Below are 21,318 nucleotides of genomic sequence, written 5' to 3'. Positions count from 1 at the left end.
TTGATTTACTGTGAGTCTCCCTTTGTCCACTGGCAGAAAAAGAGCATATACAATATGATTCAGACTGAAGCAGTATTGTAATGGATTGTGTACAGCACACAACAGTCAGATGTGGATTTGTTTGATTTACATCTGTCAGCAATCAGATATAATGCTATGATGCAGGAGAAACAGAGAAATCCACCAAAGAATTGCTACAACCTGCGTTGGTTGGATGCAGACAGCAGAAACATTTTTGTGTGAAAAATTTTTTTTTTCCTTCGCAAAATAGCCCTATCCAGTCATGTGCTACACACACACACACACACACACACACACTCTGCAGGATACGGAATCAGTCACCTGAATCATCTATGGTCATGTTGTACTCGCAACAATGTCACAGTCTAAATCAAGTTGTAAATATGTAAATACTAATTTAGGTTTAACCGGCATTACTGTTTTAAAAGAGTTCCGGGCATGTTCTGCGTCCCACTGAATGTCACGCCGCTGATACTATCGTGCTGGATCTGTCACTTTTTAGTTCAGTGTTAATTAAGAATGGGCTTTCCATTAGGCCGAGGTCTGTAAAAACTACAGTTGACAGTATATACAGTATGATAAACATCAACCATTATAAACATAAACATTTTCTTTGCCTGACTCAACTAAACCACCAAGCTTTGCTACTTCTAATAAAAGTACATTTTTAATAAGTAATAATAAGTTTTTTCTTTTAATTTTACCACATTTCCAACTCCAAACTCTAAATGAATTTAGCAAAAGAAAATTACACAGATGCCACTTTTTTTTTTTTCATGATTTTAAACATTGTGTCATTTTCTGAACGCTCACCACAGGATGCTGATTGGTTTGACACATACTCGTCTGGATGAGTTGATTATCAATGTTTGATGATGCCAAGTTTTGATTGCAAAAAAACTAAACTTCTGAAATGTTTGTCTAAAAGCTTTATCTGAAGCTTCCACATCTTCTGCTTTTGCCTTTTCCTCACCTGTCCTCTGGACCTGCTCACTCACTGTTAAGTTGTTCTTTTAGTGATTAAATGATAGAAGTCTGAGAAAGCCTTACTTAAAGGCTTTCAGTAATTTCAGAGAAAATACAGTGTGGTCCCTAAAGAACGTCTCACATTACTGCAATTGAGACACCATATTGCTAACATTATTTAGGGCAAACACATTTTACATAAAAAGGTGTGAGCTAGAGAGACAGTTTGATGACACTAGGAAAATTTAAATAATAGCCAGAGGGAAATCAAACCCACTGTCTTGGAAAGGGTTGGTATAGAAAAATGTGGTTATGTATTCTATTACACCAGCACTTAAACGGGCTAATACAAGGCATATAGCAGGCTGGAGAACCTGGCTTAAAAGAAACACATTTACAAATGTTGAAAATGAAATCTGGGTGGCAACACATCACAATTACACCACTTTTACTTTATTGATAAGAGCAAGTCTAAAATATTTGATAAATATTCTGTAAGGCTCAAGCACAAAGTACACACTCTTGATGGTTGTTTTGTTATATTTGTTATATTTAAAGAATTCTTACCAATAATGGCATCCTTGTCTCTGTTTTCCAGTTCTGCAATGGGCACAAAGTCACAGTGCACTGTGGGGATGCCTTCACTGTCATTACATGGCACAATGGATGAATGAGCATGAAGGGTCATCTCATAGTCGTTCTTCAGTGTGGTGTACTGTTTGTTGGCCACCTTCAGTGTAGCCTTGGAGATGTAGTACACCTACAAAAACATGCAAGCAGGCCATGTCAATATTATAACATTAGAGCTTTGTAAACTGGCTATTTCTTGTGAATTTGAGGCTACTTTGACTACGATCGAATTCTGTGACTTTATTGATCCTGTTAAGGAAATCATTACAACTTTTCTTTTTTTTTTTTTTTTTACCACAACCTCTTAATAAAAATGGAAAAACCTTCAGGTCGAACTAAGATGTGGTGTCATATCAGCCTTATCCCTTCTCTAATTCACCAGAAAATAGGAAGCAGCTAAGAGTGAGTCTGCTAAACAGTACAATTTAAACTCAATCTGCGAGGCACACATCTTCTTTTACTCTTCCAACTCTCCAATTTTGCTTTCCCTCTCTCTCTCTCTCTCTGCTTCTACAAAAGCTCAGTGGTTTCTTTCCTTCTTCTTTCTCTCGGTGTTTTACCCCACACAGAGAAAGGGCCATGAAACCAATGTGATAAGCATTTTAGCCGCTCAGAGCGAGTTACACCCACTCACCGTTCAGTGTTCAGTCAATACTCAGATCACAAAGGGAAGACGGATTCATAACTTTATTTATCTTTAGGGGGCATAGGGCACAAATTGGATCTCAAGCTGTGTTGGGAGTCACTACCAGTAGCTGATACCTGAGCCAGTGTGACCAGCAAAATGATGGCTGGGGTTAATTGTGTTATTAGGTTCTGTGGACCACTCTGAATTGAGCAAGTGCTTTAGCATGTGTTTTACCTGGCAGAGATAGCATAGGTATGCAGGAACATGGAGGAACATTACATTTATTACTAAAGAACAGAAAATCAGATGTTTAAACAAGGGCCCTCAGGTTGAAAGATGATACTATAAACAAATTATGCCTCCAAGACACGTAGACTAACTGGTCAGGAAAAAGGATTCATAGAAATTAGTTGATTGGTCTTGCAAATTCCCATTATTATAACAGAATTCCAGAAAGTACATAGCTATTTATCAACAATGTGAAGCTAATGAAAAACTCATGAGTCCTTTTTCTTTATTTCTTCGCTATTAGCTAGAATCTGGACAATACGCTCTGTCTCAGTTTTTAGCGTGGAGCCACAGTTGATAATGTGCAATAAATGACAAATGAGGAGGAAAGGAGAGGACTTGTTAAAGTCCTGGCGAAATGTTGGAACAAAATGAAAAACTAAAGTTGATGCTGAAAAAATAAATACATTTCATGAAATTAACACAGTCCAACTAAGATGTGGTGTCATATCAGCCCCATCATTGTTGATGGAGCTTCATTCATTAGCAATTCATATTCATAGAGATGGAGACAAGGAAACACAAAGCTAATTTTGATTTTTCCACATCAAGTCAACATACTCTAAAATGACGATCTTTATACGAAATTCTCACTTGTCTGCAACAAGTGTATGGTTCTGACAGTGTTTCCTGACACCATGCCTACAAGCACAGGACTATATAAGAGCATATCTATTCTATTACAATAATCAGGCTCTAATATTTGTATCAATTACCTAGGCCCTGTAGTCTGTATGATGGTAGGAGGGAGGAAAAAAACAATTCCCAAAAAAATGGGAATAATAAATAAAAGTAAGGAAAAATAGTAGCTTGGTTATGCAGTGGGGCTGCTTGCTTCCTCTGCCACTGCACAAACCTGTAGCATTTGGAAGGCGAGACAGATTCACTCACTTATCAGGACATCCTAAGGAAAAGCTTCATGCTGTCTATGAGTAGGATGAAGCTTGAGCGTCATGGAAGTGGCTGTCACAATCACCTGACTTGAACTATATGGAAAATCTCTAGTACAATTTGAATAAGGTTGGTGCAGCTCACAAACACAGGCCATTGCCCAGAAGCTGGTGTCTGGCTGCAAACATTACTCCATAATGACAACGTGAAAGAAGCTTGAGCGAAATCTTTGCGAACTTATTAGAAAGAAAAGAGAATCCTGTTTCCACTGATCATCCTTGAGAGGGTTCTAAAACTTGAATGGAGTCCACTTGTGGGAAATTCAGTTGATTGGACATGATGTGGAAAAGTTACCAGGGCATGTCAGAGGACAAACCAAGACAATAAGTTCAAAGACTTGTCTATAGACCTCCGAGACAAAGTTCTGGGGAAAGGTACAGAACATTTATTGCAGGATTGAAGGTCCTAATGAGCACAGTGGCCTCCATCATCCGACTCTTCCTAGAGCGGGCAGGCCGGCCAAACTGAGCGATTGAGAGAGAAGGGCCTTAGTCAGGGAGGTGACCAAGAATCCGATGGTCACTCCATTAGAGCTCCAGCATTTCTCTGTGGAGAGAAGAGAACATTCCAGAAGAACAACCATCTCTGCAGCACTCCACCAATCAGGCCTGTATGGTAGAGTGGCCAGACAGAAACCACTCCTCAGTAAAAGGCACACTCAGATCATAAGAAACTAAATTCTCTGGTCTGATGAGACAAAGATTGACGTGTCATGTCTGCCGGAAACCAGGCACTGCTCGCCCCCTGGCCAACACCATCCCTACGGTAAAGCATGGTGGTGGCAACATCATGCTGTGGGGATTGAGGAAAAGATTAATGCAGCAAGGTACAGAGACCTTGATCCTTGATGAAAACCTGTTCCAGAGTTTAAGGACCTCAGACTGGGGCAACGGTTCATCTTTCAAAAGCACAATAACCCTAAGCACACAGCCAAGATAACAAAGGAGTTGTGACAGGACAACTCTGAATGTCCTTGAGTGACCCAGCCAGAGCTTAAACTCGAACATGATCTCTGGAGAGATCTGAAAATGCCTGTGTACTGCGAAAAAAAAAAAGGGGGAGAAACTGCACAAAAATAGTTGTGCCAAGCTTGTAGCATCATACGGAAAAAGACTTGAAAGTGTAATTGGTGCTAAAGGCTGTGAATACATATGTACATGTGATTTATTTATGTTTTGTTTTTTAAAATACATTTGTAAAGATTTTTACCAAACTTCTTTCACGTTGTAATTATGGGGTATTGTTTGTAGAACAGTGGGGAAAATAAATAATTTGATTCATTTTGAAATAAGGCTGTAACATAAAATGTGGAGCTAAGAATACACTGTATATCAATAATACATGCAAAAGTTATCATTTCTGTGTGAATTTTCCAGGATTTTTTTTTATCCCGTCAAGAGTAGAGTTATATCAGTGAGTGGGATCCGCTCACCTTGCCTTGCTCCACTAGAGAGAAAAACTTGTCCACCTCATTGTTGAAGGCTGTGATCTTGATTTCTCCCTGTTGACCAGCACATTTCAATTTAACATTTTGTTGAATGAATGAAATGGAAAAACAGCCATGTGTGACATATGTTGGCATACTACTTCTTCTACTCACACTCTCATCTACTATATCAAAGGAGAACAGCTTGCCCTCTCCCTTAGAATTACTCCAATTGCGGATTTTGGACTTGCTGGTGACTCTGGCTCTGATAGTCCACCTAAGGATATAAAGAGAATATTGTAATAATAAATCGGCACTTTCAAGGTATAACAAAATGTATACAAACAATCTGCTATATGTGATTTAGGGAAGGAAAACCTTCCTATACTTTAACCTTCAAATACCGGCCTTAATAATACATGTGCTAATGTTTTACTTAGAAAATGTACATAAAATATAAAAGCACATTTTTATTTTCCATCAACAGAGCTCTTTTAAGTGAAAGGATACAGGGCACTTAATATACAGTTTATGCTTATTTAGAAAGTGTTCTTTGACCAACGGGGTTGTGTGCAACTTAAGTAAACAAGTCACAGTATAACGTTCAGCATAAACACAAACAAATGCAGCAGAGAATCTTGAAAAAGCGAGCTTTTTGTTAATGAGCATCCCTATACAGCTTACATCCATCACTCACTAACGTGAAGAACAACAATTCCCAAGGAAATTGGATGAGTGTCTTTTTAGGCTTTTTAAAGTTCCATAAAAGAAAAAAAAAAAACATCCATAAACTTTCTTTTCAAAGGGTGAACCTGGTGTTGTACATTTGCCAGCTCCTGGATGCATTTAAAAAGTGTTCTGTTTTTAACAACAGCCAACCAAGCTCGGCAGTTTATGCAGTATTGAGCTTTTTGACTGTGTTGATAATTGCGCAGTGGAGGAAATTCATACCATAACTTTTTGCCTGCAATTAAATCCCCTATCATGAGAGCAGCTGCTGGCCCACAGTGAACTCCATTTCCTGCTCAGTGTGGATAAGACTTCTACACCAAGGTTTATGGCAGCCAAAAGCCAATTATAGTCTGCTCTAGATGCTATTACTTAACACCAGCAGAATGGGATGAGAAAGCTATGCAAACAGCCATAAAAGACTATGTGCACATACACTGTATCGCTACATAATATACTGTACACAACACTTTGTGTCACACACAGATGTTCAGACACACAAACATACATGGAAAAACCACAGTTGCTGAAGTCATCTGTTTTACTCACTGTAGGTACTCCCCAACTTCAAAGTTAGAACAGTCATCAGTTTATTACAACACCTAGAGGCACAGTTATCTTTACAGCTTCCAATTTCAAACAGGGCTACATTATCAGAGAGCAAACATGAAGACTGGGTTGACAGGGAACCTTTACTAACATTGGCAACTACATCTTTCTATACGGTGTTTGTGTCTTTTTGTGGACAAATTTAAGGTCAGAGATACAGACTAAAGCTTAATGAGTTATTAGAAGGGAGAGGGAAAAAACAGCAGTAAAATGGGACCCTGGAGGAGGGAGAGTTACTAAGAGAGAGAAAAAGGGGAAAAAATGAGATTGGCCAAATAACAGAATCAAAACCTTTGCAGCCCATCATAAACACTGTGTAGTACCTGCCATTAAAGGCAAGATTGGTCCTTTGATTTTTATGTAAAAAGGGCTAATTAACACACGAGCTCAAATCCCCACAGTCACATGCATCGAGAGAGCAAGAAATGAACGCTCACATGATCAAACACATATACACCCAAAGAAAAACAATCGAACTACCCAAATTAATTTGTGCAAAACTTCTAAAGACCTAACAAAGACGATTCAAAGGTACTTGCCGTCAAGGGCTCTGCTACTAACTAGTGAATTAAGAGTAATACTCCTGCAAGTAAGAGAACACCAAAAGCACGTTTTTGCTTTGTCAGATTTATGTGATAGGGAAAAAAGCAGTTTTACTTTGGAAGGAAATAAATGCAAGTCGAGCTGTACAAGTAGCAATTTGTGTTCAAATTCCTTCATAAATATATATACACACGTTTATACAAACAGGCACATACAGACATGGACATGTACACCTAAACTCACTTGCTTTGGTAGGGGTTGAGATTAGCAATAGAAAACACTTTTGGTGAAGAACCTGGAGATGTCTTCATTGGCGACGCCTTCATGGGAGAAGCCTTCATGGGTGACGCCTTCATGGGAGAAGCCTTCATGGGTGACGCCTTCATGGGCGCCGCCTTCATGGGCGACGTCTTCATGGGCGATTTTCCTACAAAACCTCTTCCACGTCCTCGAGTAGTATTGGCTATTGAGATCAAACGTTAATTTAATTGCAGGAGAACTTAACAAGAAGGAAATTTAATAGTGTGGAAAGATTAGTAGATTAGTAAATTAATACATTAGACAACTAATTCTGACAGTAACATTTTTTATTAATTATTTATTAATACTCAGTCAATACTATAGTTCTGAATATTTAATGATTCTAAATGCTCAAATTAGGTTTTCCAACGTTTTGTTTTATGATAAATTGTATCAAGCATAGAAGAGGAGTGAACTACAGAGGTCTAGTATCTCATGTCTTTCTACCTTCACACTTTTCCCCAACTTGTAGTATCCAGACCCAGCCTAGTTTAGTAATGTCATTTCATTCAATGTCCAGCTCTGCCCATAGTCTTAAAAGGATTTCTGCAACTTTCTCCACATTCATTTATGTAGTAGTACTCCAACTTCTGTAAACTGAGAAATTGGGGAAGTTTCTAAGAATTTATATTCATATTTATGCTAGGTCTGCTGTATTTAAATACAAATATTGCAGTAATAGCATGTAATTAGTCTTTATTGACTGTACAGATATTTCACACTCTGACTGTATGTCAAAGTTATCGACAACAATATCTCAAGTTGATTTCAACAGTTAGCACTAGTACTGTTATTTGATCATGTGAGCTGCTGCAAAATGATAGAATGCCTGAAAGCATTAAACTCTCAACAGATCTCTCTTTAGACTAACTCAATTTACTGTTAACATCAGATTGTGCCAATAAAATAAACAGTATTTGCCTCCTGGGTAAGTCTGGCAAACAATTATAAATTTTATAAATACTGTATTTATGCCTTGTCAGTTGAAGGAAAAAAGAATAATTAGGTTTAGTCTTGTCAATATCTGCCCTGTGGCTAAGACACCAGACATAAACCTGTACTAGGAGACAGCTATTATTCATGCACCAGAACCATATTTTGCATTTTGTTTTAGTCAGATTGAACACCAATGCTAATATCCGAGTGAGGGGTCTGCAGCTGACCATTTCTGATTTTTTTTTAACAGACAAACAACTGTACCAATTCGAGAATAGTACGTCTTCTGACCGATCTTCTTACTAGTTCTTAACTGTTTGTGGCTTTTTTCCTTAGGGGTGCAAGTTTTTTCTAATATTGTTTTAACTAGAAAAACAATTCCCAACCATATCCTGAAGCAGAGAGGTGCTGCCAAAGCCTCGTGTGACACACACCAGAAACAGCACTAGCAGCAGTAGAGATATTCACTTCTAACCCTTTGAGCCAATCAGAGATTGGTGCATGATTAGTATGTTTTGGAGCTTAGTTTTCATTGTAGTTTTATTATGATGACTTTCACGGTAGGGTTAGCGCTAAAGAAAGCCAGATCCATTTAAGATTCAGTGCCTCATTTCTACTATACCCAGATTTATTGCTCACATAGCCTGTCAAATCTGTCAGTTGTGTCCTCTGTTCAGTATTTTTTCTCTGTTTGACAAAACAAGCATCTGCAAATTGAAAACAAACTCAGAAAAAAGGTGGTGATAACACAGCAATGACATCGTTAATAAATACAGTGTATTACAGTAATACAGTGTGTTTTCATGTGAGAAAAAGAGCAGCAAAATGTAATATTTATGGGAAGAATAACAAGCCGAGATTTCCTGATTAAGACTGAACTGCAATTTTCAACCTTTCACCGGTGTTGCACTATATTTTGTGATCCATCCAATTCACTGACCTGTGACTTCCAGTTATGATAACTCCACTGTGCAGCAGAACATTGTGTTTCATTTAACGGTTAAACCACTAAGCAATAAAATACAATTAAAGTTTGTTTTTCCATTGATTTCCATTGCCTCTATAGCTGCACCTTGACTAGAAGCACACATCAAGAGTTAATGAATATCAAAGAGCAGTGACAAAATATGTAGTAAACACACTATAACCCTTCACTACAACAGAATGTCCATTTTTTGGGTTTGACAGTTAATTACCATATGTTCTATTAATATCAGTCATATTTTAGTAACACAATTATAGTGTCATTAACCTGGTTAGATAAAGTTATCCTGTAACACAAAATGGTTTAAATGTGTTCTGTAACTTCTCTTCGGTGAAGAATCTGGTGTTACCTTTTTTAAACAACATTGCTTCCATTTCTTCTGTAAAAAGGCAGAATTTTCAGTCCACCTTCAAGTACAGCTTTTCAGAAAAAATACAACTGATTTTCAATCTGACTTGTATGAGCTAGTTCTGATAAGAGTACAACCAAAACCTGAATTACTGTGCTCATTATTTGTGTCTTGGTCAGGTGTGCACAACTCTGGTCTTATACAACACTTCGTGCAATTACATCAACACGAGTACAAAAAAGTTAACTCTAAAACAACTGCTCAGCTTTTTTATTCTTGACCTTAAACAGTTTGGATCAGCCCACAGAATCATTAGGTGCAATCTCACCTCCCACAGTGAAGTAGCATCAGCCCCATTAGCAATGTTTAAGGCCAGTTAGATAGTTGTTGTTAAAGAAATCTTTTTTTGCATTGCAATGTGTTATCATTTTGGGATGAGTGATCTCGATTTGGGGATCTGTAGATGCAACTGCACAAATTTTAAATCCCCTGACTTCAGTGTTAAGCACAACAAATACTCATCTCGTCTATAGTCGTTTACTTCTGTGTGTGTGTGTGTGTGTGTATATGGTATGCATGTGTGGGTGTGTGTGCCATTAGCAAACTCCCTGTGGAAATCACAGGCTGAATAGCTATTTTCAGGCAAGGGGTAATTAATATCAATATTAACACACATGGTATCTAGATAAAATGTTGGAGGGAAGGATCTGGTGGTAAAAGAAGAGAAAAGAGATGATAGGTGGCGGTGGGTGGAGGGGTGGGGGAGGTCAAGAATATAGCAAAGAGAGGGTCATTGGGGTTTATCAAGATCCTCATTTTTTGTGATTACGATCAGTCCAAGCTTCTAATATCTATGTAAATAATATATGTATTCAACACCCTCTGTAAAGAGTAGCTGGTGGTGGAGACACTTGAGAATGAGAGAGAGAAAAAAAATATACACAATAAAAATAGCAGTAAATAGGAAAGCAAGTGTGTAAAAGTGTGTGTATGTGTGCTTATGAGAGAGCGAGAGAGACATAGTAGGATAAAGGAAACCTGCAGAGAATAGTTAGTGATGAATAATGAATATTTTTTTAACTGCACTTCAGCAAGTGTAGGTCTCCTTTTAGAATTTAAATATCATCTGCAAAGCAGTTTGAAGGTCTATTTTAAGTGATATCTGCTGATGAATTATTTAACGGTTACAGAACCATTGGTGACTGCTGCGTGATGACCTTTGACTGTACTGCTAATAGACTGCTTATAGAAAAAAATTTCAGAATAATAATTACTGAGTCAAATTTAGATGTTTTCTGAATTGAACTAAATGTCACTTGCTATCGACATAGAAATGATTTCTTTGAACTCTATTGACATCAAGGGACAAATGTTCTCTGACCACGTCCTCGTGCTAAGAGTATGTGAAATGTCACGTATATGTATATGTAATGTATATTGAAATAATGATACTATTGCTTGACTGCAGTATTGCAGATTGATCAATCAAGTGTTAATTAAAATGATTACAAATACATTTTTCATCCAGGCCCTGCTTAAGGAGCTCTCCCAGCTGAGTGTTCCTGACTCCCCCTGCAGGTTAACCGCAACAGGATGAGCATGTGAAGCCAGGCCAACTTGACGGACCTGCCTAACCATCAGCACTGGCTCCCCACAAGGCACTTAGACCTCTCACTGTACACAAACAGCACCCTCATAGGGGTCATCTCTGAGGGTGACAAGTCTACATACGGGTAGGAGACTCACCACGTGGTTCACTGTTGTGGCACATGCAACTAAATCAGTAAAAATGTTTCTGCATTTCTTGAATAACTCAGCAACACCCCCATGACCATGTGTCTCCCCAGTAAACACTGCCTTCCTCACAGCCATCATCAAGTGGCTCACGTTCTGCTTCCACTGAAGGACCTAACAAGAAAGGCACAGCAGAGGTTGTACTTCCTGAACCAGCTAAAGTTAAACTAATTATAGTGGGTAGCCATCACTGCCTCTACTGCCATGTGCAAGAGAAAACGGCAGAGAGACTTCACTGAGAGACAGGCCATGATCTCCCACTGCTCCAGAACTTACACAACTGCAGGACCTTGAAGCGTGAAGATTATGGCCAATCCTTGCCACCCAGAAATGGTTTAAACTGTTGGTTTGCCTGATGCCTGATTTAGAAATGCCTGATTTAGAAATCAGGCATTTAGGACTAATCACAAAACATTTGTAAACTTCTGAAAGAACTGTTTAATGGAACTATTGTAATGCTATTTAAAAAAAAGAAAAGAACATAGCTCTGTACTGTATATATTTAAAACTCTTGCAATTTTCCTTTTTCTCATTTTTTCACTAACTATCCAAAACAAATTCTTTGTATGTAAAAACCTACTTAGCAATAATTTTAGTTCTGGTTCCAAAAATATTTCACTACTTTATCTTCAGCCAAACTTTTTTTCTTCTCTTTCTGCTTTAACTTGTAAATCTTGGCTCATTTGGGAAAAATGTTTGTCCTAAATAAATGATCAGTCACTGTTGTTATTTGAGTCTGAAGAGTACAGACTTACTGTACCTGCAGCCTTTCACAAACACATTACTCATTTTATTACCCCCTTTTTGTCTGTTCTATGATTATAGCAATCACCAAATTTCTTTGTCTACTGGTGTCATTTCTATCAAGCTACGATGCTGCACTAGGTCTATTGTTGCTGTTGAAAAAGCTGAATGTTATTTCTTTTAAGGTGGTATTTTAATTATTTGTACACGTTATGGTACAGCAGAGATTCTATGTGTAAATGGAAGTCAAAATGATGTTGGAGTGAGTGACTTGATCCCATTTCATAAATACAATTCCTCCATCTTAATGTCTCTCCCTCTTTTCAGCTGTCTGCCATCCCTGGAGGAGCAAAGACAAGAGAAGGACACTCGAGCAAGCGAGGACCCACATTAGCCAAATGAAATGCCCAGCGATTCAATGTGTTGTTGAAGGTCTGATGTCTTTACAGAGCTTTGTAGACAAAACCAGCAGCCTGTTTTAGTCATCACCCACTGCCCATTGGAAAAACTTCATTTGTAGTATTTAGCAATTGTGTATATGCAAACAAATGTATTGATTTAATGAAAATGCAACTTACAGAAACATTGGAAAGAAATCAAACACACATTTAGTGAAAGAAAACACTTTGAGACTTGCATAAGGCTTGTTTTTGGCTCTTACAGGACTACAGGACCATTTTATCACCAGAACAATTAAGTAGAGCAGCAGGTTTTCTGTATCTGGCAGGATCTCTGAGGTAACATGGATCAAAGGATATAACAAGGAAAGCGTCTGATGAACTACTTAATGCAGAGCCTCATCTTTGCTGAGTCAAATTAGTTGACTTTCTCTCTCTCTCTCCCTCCGTCTGTGCATCACTACATGGGAATTTAGTCCACAACAAAATATTCATGAAGCCATGAACTGAAGAAGCCATCAGCCCACACAAGCTCCTTCAGTCACTACGCACACACACACACACACACACACATTTACAGACCCACACCTACACATGCACAAACACACAGTATATAGCAAGCACTCATTATCCACCCACTTGCCTACATCCTCCACTGAGGAGGACTTTTGGGTATGTTTCTGCCACATGAAATATAATAAATAAAAACCAATGCTGAGGCTGAGTGCACTTGTGATATAAAACAACTGAGTGAAACAAAGGCTAAGCTAATAAAACACAGACTACTTTAGACATGACAACCATCATTTGGGGTTCCTATTCCATTATAAAATCTGGTTGGTGATAAAATAGTGAAAGGGTGAATTGTGGATTTCACCTGCAGCAGTATTAGGTATAATAAAAAAGAAAAATGTGATATGAAAAGTGGCACTTTAGTGATTTTAGCATTCTTTGTGGCTACTTTCAAATGTTTTAAAACCCAGGCTGTACCTTAAGATCCTGTTTCACCTAGTTGTTAACACATACTCAGAGTAGACCTTTAAAAACCGAAGTGCTACATCAAAGGATTGAAAACCACAATTTGCATATTACATGATAATGCTGGTTAAACTGTGGTATGGAAAATGAGATTGAAAAGTGAGCAACAAAGACTCTGTTGGTCCCAAATTATGGCTGCAGATTACCAGTACCGAAGAAAAAAAAATCCTTCATCAGCACCCTTCACTTAAAGGGTACATGGCTCCCTCTTTTGGTTAAATTGTCAAATTATTCAATTTCTTTTTTACTCAATAACTAGGGCAAAACTCAACAACAACAACTAAAAATTTCAGTTATTCTGAATAATCAAAGAATAATTGAATTTAGGACACAACTATATCTCATCTAACAAAGAAGCCAAGATTTTACACAGCATAAAATGATGCTAAATTAATTACATACTAAATAACTTAACATCATCTCTACCCATTTCCCTGCATTCATGTAATATTCATAGTATTCATATTCAGTTTTTCTGCATGGCTGTAAAATAAATAATTTTAGTAATATGTAGTAGCCACTAGTGTATTTAGGTTGAGTTAGGACCTAATGATCAGTAAATCTAACTGCTAAATGAAGAAATACAAACTTATTTACATTTGTGAGCTATTTAATTATTGTAATCTACTAAGCAAATAAGTAGTAATCTATATGACATGTACTATCCATAAATAGAGTGCCGGAGGGCTACTAGAGGCACTGTTTTCATAGCAATACAAAATTCACAACATGTTTGACATGTCACTCACTGCTGCTGTATGTATGGGAGGGTCCAGGTACCGCAGAAGATGGAGCGGAGACAGAGGTGCTGGAGACAGAACTATGTGGCGGTGACGTCCTCCCTGCAATTTAAACAAAGAGCATAAGCAATGTGCAGAAACGTTTTATAGCCGTTTCTAACTTCATGCCTGTACATTTTTCAAAGAGCCATACCACTTGTGTTAAGTGGAGTGGGATTCCCAATCTTCCCTCCAGTTTCATCAGCTGACTCCAATACCTCCAAGTCCACCACAATCACCACACGCCTGTTACACATGAGGTGAGAGATTTTATTCAGGAACAGAAAAAAGTAAAAGAATAATTAAAGAACAAACACACACCTGCCATCTGGCAATGTGCTGGTGACAGTCTTCTTGACCATGCACACACAGTTTGGTACCAGCAGGTTCTCTTCTTGTAAATAGTTTAACTGGGTGGCCAGCAGGAAGGCTACACACATAAATAGAAAAAGTATCAAAATGTATTAATGCACTTCTAAAAAAAATTAAATAAATAAAAAGGATTTAATAGACTATTCTATCTCTGGCACTTTATTTGACTTCTGTTAATTCATGACATTATCCTTACTGAAGCTTAGGATTGTATGACAGTCTGTCGCTAACAAACAAGTGGCCCTTTCAACATCTCTGCAAACCAGAGCCATGTTTGGACACTGCAGGACACTTACAAGACAAAGAGTGCTGACCGTCACTCATCATGAGCCGGAACCTGGGAGGCCCCGATCCACTACTGACCTGACGCATGTTCTAACACAGAAGGATGGAAAGATTTTAGAAGCAAAGTGAGATGACATAAATGGGTCTATTGTTAGAGTGTATACCACAATATTTATAACAAAGGCAACTAACTCTTTACTATCTGCGTGTAGTTGGCCAGTGTAGCAGCATATAAACTGAAATTTACAGCATTACTATACTTGTACCAATGTCATAAAAACACTTCAATTTCTCAGAACATTATTTTTTTTAAATAGCTTATTGAATGGGCCAAAACAGAAACTTCCATCTGTTTATTTTAGGAGCCAATAAGTTTCTAAATTAAAGTGTAGTAATGAAGTTATAATTTAAAGTTGCAAATAATGTCACTGTGATAAATGATTTTATCTGTAATGCATGACGGATTTATAGGCTGCTTAAATTGTCCCTTTACATTTACTTACCAGCAGCTGTAGCACAGGGTTGTTTACCTGGGAGCCTTCAAACAGGGCCTAGAAAAATCCAGTTGTTAGTTACTAGTCGAACATATCATCATGTCCATAGATTTATTAGATAAATTAAAATGGCATAGTTTTGTAACTAGCAGGTAAACAGGAATTTCTTGCATTAACAAATGTGCAGCCCAAAAATGTCATATGCCATAACTGTTATAATAACTCAACCAATTTCAACAAAGACATTTAGGACTATACATTCTATACATTTTCTAATAAAAAATGATAAATAATCCATTTTCGTCTGCTAATGCCACAGTAGCGTTATTTACTTACCTGCAGCTATGACAGTTTAAATACCCTTAGCTTAAAGTGTTAGCATGCAGCAGCTAATAGCGTTGTATTATTAAATATCAGCGACTACTCTCCAAAGAGAAACAAAAATTAAACAAACTATTAAACAGTTATAATGATATTTATAGTTACTTCAACTGCCCCCTGTGTGAGTGTTACACCCATGTCTTCACTTCAAGATGTTGGTAAAGCCACCAGATTCAGTTTTGCTCTGCGCAGCCAAATGTACATATTTAGAATGTATCGCGAGAGCTGCGAGAAAAACGATACTTCCGTGAAATCCACGTCCATGTAACGCGAACAACACCGGATAAGGAACATTGTTTGGACGGCAAAACCTTCAAAATAAAAGAATTAAAAAAGTTAATTGAGCCAGGACATTTTAAGCTGCTAGTGAACAAGGGTGTAGATTCACATGCATAGTACCCCAACATGGGGCAAGGGTCTCAAATAGCCCAGAGATAATCATTTGTTTTATCTGTTTTTAATTATGTGATTGGCATTTAAGAAAATTTATTTTAAAAAGTACTGATAGCATGTTCTAATCTTGAATGTTGGTTTTAATACTTCTATTTTTGATTTATGCTTTTTGGCTTCTAAGGTTTACAGTTACAATAAACATTTTTAGCACTTGTTGGAATTTAATTTATTTTGAAATTTAAAAACTTCCAGTTAAGTCTTACTTTGTTGTTTTTATTGTGCAAAATAAATTATTTTTTTAAATGTGTTTAAGAACAATCACTGTTATAAAGTCATTATAGTATGTTTGAAAAAAGCTAAAACACAGCTTAGATTTCAGATTGTGCAGACTTTCTTAAATGTAAAAATTCTGTCTGTTTCACTATTTGGCCCGTTGTTTTGTAAACCTTAAGTATTTGTTTTTTGTCAAAAATGTGTGTCTTCATAGATATATTTCCTAATATGTCCTCTTTCATTGTCTGATAGTCCTGAATTTCATGGCAATGCAATTAAGAAACAATCCAATGGCTTTGTTAGCCTAAGCAGTAAGATGTGTTTTCAATTGCTAACCCTGGAAATACTGCTCTGATTCCCCTCTGCTCTTAACGAACTGCATGGGTTTTATTTTGAAGGGTGAGGTCGGAAACTCCCGTTTGATCAGCGCTGACTCGACAGTGGCTGTGCAGCTGCTGCGAAGCGGCTTGAGGGGAAATGCACTCAAAATAAACTCACAACGTGTCTCTAGTGAAAGTCCGGAGGGTTCTTCAGGATGGATCTTCCATGTCCACAGTGGCAGGAACACGTTGCACAGAAGTGGACCGGCCTCGACCCTGAGTCAAAAGAACATTTTACGTCCCTGCAAGAAGTAGATGATGTTTTTAAATGTGCCCTAACTCTGACAACGTGAGTAGCCGTTTAAAGCATCTTTCTGCACGATGTGAGACAAATCATGTAACCTGTACATGTAATCATGTAACAAAGTCATGACTTACTGCCAGTAGCCGACTTTACACCTAATTTAACCATTTGATCCAGTTGTCTAATACAGACTATGACAGCTGTTTTTGAACGAGGCATTGGTTTGTGATTTACCCGTTGAATACAGTTTGTAATGGTTTCTGATTTTTGTTTCCCAGCAAAGAGGATTTGGATTTTCTGCAGTCAATCTCTGCAGGTTACTCAGTACAGAAGGACGCCCAACAAGCCGCCAAATGCAGGGAGAGAGGCAACTCTAGCTTCAAGACCAGAGACTACGCTGCAGCTGCCCTCCACTATTCACAGGTAAGGTGAGAATAATCTGTGGTTCAGCAGGAGACAAACGTAAAGTCTTCAGTCCACCACAGTCAAAGACTGGATAGAATTAAAAGCTAATGCCCTTCGTTGTATCCCCTAGCATTTGATTCTGCATATGGAACTACATTTTTTTATGTTTATTATTTTCATTTTCATATATGTAGTCCACTATTTATAAATTGTTGTAGATGATGGCATCAATAAGAAAGAGGATGCTTAATAAAAAAAAAACAATTATGTTACAATACATAAGTAACAGCATTCAGCAGAGACAATTTAAGTTCAAAGCTATATATACTGATTCTGTAAAACGGTTCAAAATCAAATATGCTTTAAATAGAAACTATTTTTAGAGCAGTAGTCTCAAGATAGATTTAGGATCATACAGCAGCACATCTTTAACAGGACATGCCTTCCAGTCTTAATCAGTATGCATCAACATCCAGCTTCTCTGTCTCCTCTCATGACAGGGCATATGTTTCGCTCCCCAAAGTTCAGAGCAGCTGTCGCTGTGCTACGCCAACCGCTCTGCTGCACTCTACCATCTGCAGCATTACCAGGTGAGGTAGTGCCACCTTCAACAATTAAATAATGAGTCTGTGTCACACCTGTGTTATCATTAAAAACCAGTGTAAACCAGTTGTGCTTCTTATCTGTAGTCTAGAAGAGACATGTTTATATAGATGGTCAACAGATTGTGTGCAATCAGTTTCACTTCACTGCAGGAATCCTGCAGGGCAAAATGATCAGAATTGAAATGATATGTCACCATTGTCCTTGCTTAACTTGCTATTTATAATACATGATTTTAAAATAGTGTTTGGATTTCGCATTTCCCACACGCATTACTGTATCTGCTAACCCCAATCAATCTGAGTAGTCAAAAAGAATGTGGATATGAAGCAAAACCTATATTCAGTCCATTATTTTCTAAACTGTTTTTCTCCTTGCGTGGGTCACAATATTACAGAACAAATCTGACACGTGTGATAGAATCAAATATTTACTGGCCTTTTAAAGTTTGTCCCAGTGGTGAAGCTCAGTGGGCACTTATCACCTTTCTCTCAAATGAAGTAGGGGTTTTAAAGAACCAGTAGAGTCTGTATATTCTGGTTTAGTTTTGTCTTTCCAAAAATGCACAACAAAGAGTTTTTGCCCTTAGCTCAGCCACACTGGCCACGGTTTTGCTGAGAGACCATTCTGTCCTGCCGTCACTCATATAACACCTCAAATGTTCATTAAAATGATAGATAAGCCTTTGTTATATGCAAAGCCTTGATACTGCCAGTAAAGTGCCTGCTATGAATGTGAATGGATTTGTGTAGTTCTCAGGCTTTTTAAGGTTAGCATCTCCTGTTTTCGATTTAGATTAATAATCAAATCAAATTTACAGCATTTTACAACACAAATGCTGACTTTTACAAAATAATAAAAGTCAGTCATGTATTTCTGTTTTTCTCAGGATTGCCTCGATGATATTGACAAAGCTTTGAAGAACAGCTATCCCTCTCATCTTTTACACAAACTAGAGGGCCGTCGCAAACAGTGTCTCACCCTCCTCTCTCTGGGTCAAAAAGCAAAAGACGACCATTACAATCCCGCGTCAAATCATCTTAACACCCCACATGGAGTAAAAGCACTGTCTGTAGAACCTCTCACATTTGGAATTTGCTCCAAAGCTGCAATTGACTTCAGCTCGGAGAAAGGTCGACACCTAGTGGCTGCAAAGAGATTAGCAGCTGGGGAGGTGATTCTCACTGACAGGCCGTACAGCTGCGTCCTCATACCAGGGATGGAGGAGGTAAAAGGGAAGGGAGGAGTGTTCGGAGTAGAGCACAGGCACTGTCACAGGTGTTTGACTGAAACACTGCGTCCTGTCCTATGTGAGGGATGCAGTTACAGCCGATACTGTTCGGCTGTCTGTCAGCAGGATGCCTGGGAGGAGCATCACCGCTGGGAGTGTCCACTGGGAGCAGATCTGATAGTGATGGGTGTTATGTCACACCTTGCTTTGAGGGTAACACTAAAGGCAGGGTTAAAAAACATCCAAATGGCCAGGGACACAATAGGAGACAAGCACGCAAAGCCAGAGTCAAGCCGTCAAAACAGAGAGTCCAGTGATTTCTGTACAAATCAACGTGATCCTTCTACGTCATACTACGGTGACTCTTACCTGAGTGTGTTTCACTTGCTGCACCACCTGAATCGTCATAGTCCTCGTCTTCGTTTCTTGTGTGCTGTTACCATAGCAACACTCTACCTGAAGCTCAGCGAGCTGGGCCCCCCACCTGCATCTTGGGATGTCAGGAGCCCCGCAGAGGCAAACAGCCAATTGCCAGAGGAGGAAGGAGGCATCACAAGTTGGAGTTCGAAGTTGTGGCTGCTGGGAGGTGCAGTTCTGAGGCACATGCTGCAGCTGAGGTGCAATGCCCAGGCTATACAGACTCTGCAGGACACAGGTGACTGATTCTTGAACAACTGCAACCACTGTGACTCAAATGTAGTTTTGCCAGAACAAATGTAATTGTGTTTTTAATCATATCGGAATGAAGAAAGTATAATCATATGTATTGATCTGCACTGACTGGTTTTTCTGTCAGGTGCAACAAACACTCTTGTGCAGTCGAGCCGGGAAATCCGCATTGCTACAGCAATATTTCCAACTCTCAGTCTTCTGAATCACTCCTGCTGCCCTAACACCAGCCTGGTGTTCACCACTGGAACTACTGCCAACCCTTCTGCAGGTGTAGCAGAGTACAGAAGAACAGATTGTGGTGTCACAGTAACTGTCAGAGCTGCTAAAGATATCAATGCTGGACAAGAGATCCTGCACTGCTATGGTGAGAAAGGCGTTATAGCTAATTATATAAACCACTGTAACTTTGACTTGAGAGGTCCATCGGTGTCAACAGGGTGTGGACAGACTTAAAGATATACCAGGAGAAGTGAACTATCAAAGTAGACATAACATTACATTTATTAACCATGTCTGTGTAATTGGTTTATTATGTTTCCAGAACAGGAAATATGAGAATAAATACTTACAAAGCACATTTATCATTATTATTATTAATAATATTATTATTACTATAATTATTATTAGCACTAGTAGTAGTGGTGGTAGCAGTATCATTAGGGGATTAAGAAGCATTGCAGCACCCTCTACTGAAATTATTACATCATGTCACCACAATTTGCAATGTGAAATCATTTTGATTTATATATATATATAACCTACTGTATGCTCATTTCACCAACCTTTCTCCTTTCTCCTTCAGGTCCTCACAGCAGTAGGATGGTGACACAACAACGCCAGCATCTCCTACAAGAACAGTACTATTTCCTGTGTCAATGTGAGTCTTGCACACTGACCCAAGATGAGGTTGGAGGTAGTCAGCATGAGTCTGGACTTCTGTGTGCAAAGTGCAAAGGGTCCCTTAAAGTAAGTGTTAATTTGTGTGTTTTTATTTTTTGCCGTAAGTTTCCATCATGTTGATATTTTTTTTTTGTGTGTGTGTGTGTGATTTTCAGAAAAGCAACGTGGACACAGAAGCAGAATGGATATGTTTGCAGTCGTCTTGTGGTTTTCGTATATCTTCATCTGAGGTGAACCACAAACTGCAGGGGATCCAGGCTGATCTCGAGAAAGTGGTGAGCCTCATGGAGAGTGAAAGACCTGGTAAGAAACAATATCCTATTTCATACTGAGACGGTAGTTTATCACTGTCATTTGTTCAGAAGGTCTTTCTTACATATTTATGGCATTCGCCTGCTCTGTCCTTCCTCAGCTGAGGCTCTGAGACTTTTGGAAAAAACTCAGTGTGAGTCAGGACTGATCCTTGCAGAGACACACCCGCTGCAAGGGGAGCTTGCTGATGCCATGGCTAGAGCATATGCTACAATGGGTGAGAATAATAATTACTGGTGATTTTCATGTGATTAAGTCC

The 21,318-nt window shown here is 38.5% G+C and overlaps 2 protein-coding genes across 2 annotated transcripts in view; one reads left to right on the top strand and one right to left on the bottom strand.

The window, feature by feature from the left end:
- The window catches only part of LOC137107914 (replication protein A 70 kDa DNA-binding subunit-like), a 40,116-nt gene extending 24,221 nt beyond the window's left edge, over positions 1 to 15,895 (bottom strand). The window contains exons 1-10 of the mRNA XM_067492060.1: positions 15,752 to 15,895; positions 15,275 to 15,322; positions 14,783 to 14,861; positions 14,436 to 14,544; positions 14,269 to 14,360; positions 14,085 to 14,177; positions 7,035 to 7,254; positions 5,085 to 5,187; positions 4,917 to 4,985; positions 1,555 to 1,747 (exon numbers count right to left, since the gene is read on the bottom strand). Of these exons, the coding sequence (XP_067348161.1) occupies positions 1,555 to 1,747; positions 4,917 to 4,985; positions 5,085 to 5,187; positions 7,035 to 7,254; positions 14,085 to 14,177; positions 14,269 to 14,360; positions 14,436 to 14,544; positions 14,783 to 14,861; positions 15,275 to 15,322; positions 15,752 to 15,784 (1,039 nt within the window). The 5' untranslated portion in view covers positions 15,785 to 15,895. The remainder of the gene's footprint in view (positions 1 to 1,554; positions 1,748 to 4,916; positions 4,986 to 5,084; positions 5,188 to 7,034; positions 7,255 to 14,084; positions 14,178 to 14,268; positions 14,361 to 14,435; positions 14,545 to 14,782; positions 14,862 to 15,274; positions 15,323 to 15,751) is intronic.
- Positions 15,896 to 16,744: 849 nt separating this feature from the next.
- smyd4 (SET and MYND domain containing 4) overlaps positions 16,745 to 21,318 on the top strand; it is a 5,550-nt gene continuing 976 nt past the window's right edge. The window contains exons 1-8 of the mRNA XM_067492501.1: positions 16,745 to 16,981; positions 17,215 to 17,359; positions 17,842 to 17,931; positions 18,834 to 19,830; positions 19,972 to 20,211; positions 20,650 to 20,813; positions 20,903 to 21,050; positions 21,160 to 21,276. Coding sequence (XP_067348602.1) covers positions 16,848 to 16,981; positions 17,215 to 17,359; positions 17,842 to 17,931; positions 18,834 to 19,830; positions 19,972 to 20,211; positions 20,650 to 20,813; positions 20,903 to 21,050; positions 21,160 to 21,276 — 2,035 coding nt within the window. The 5' untranslated portion in view covers positions 16,745 to 16,847. The remainder of the gene's footprint in view (positions 16,982 to 17,214; positions 17,360 to 17,841; positions 17,932 to 18,833; positions 19,831 to 19,971; positions 20,212 to 20,649; positions 20,814 to 20,902; positions 21,051 to 21,159; positions 21,277 to 21,318) is intronic.

This window comes from Channa argus, chromosome 22, assembly GCF_033026475.1.
Source record: "Channa argus isolate prfri chromosome 22, Channa argus male v1.0, whole genome shotgun sequence".
Lineage (NCBI taxonomy): Eukaryota > Metazoa > Chordata > Actinopteri > Anabantiformes > Channidae > Channa > Channa argus.
This window is presented reverse-complemented; position numbering and strand designations above follow the sequence as displayed.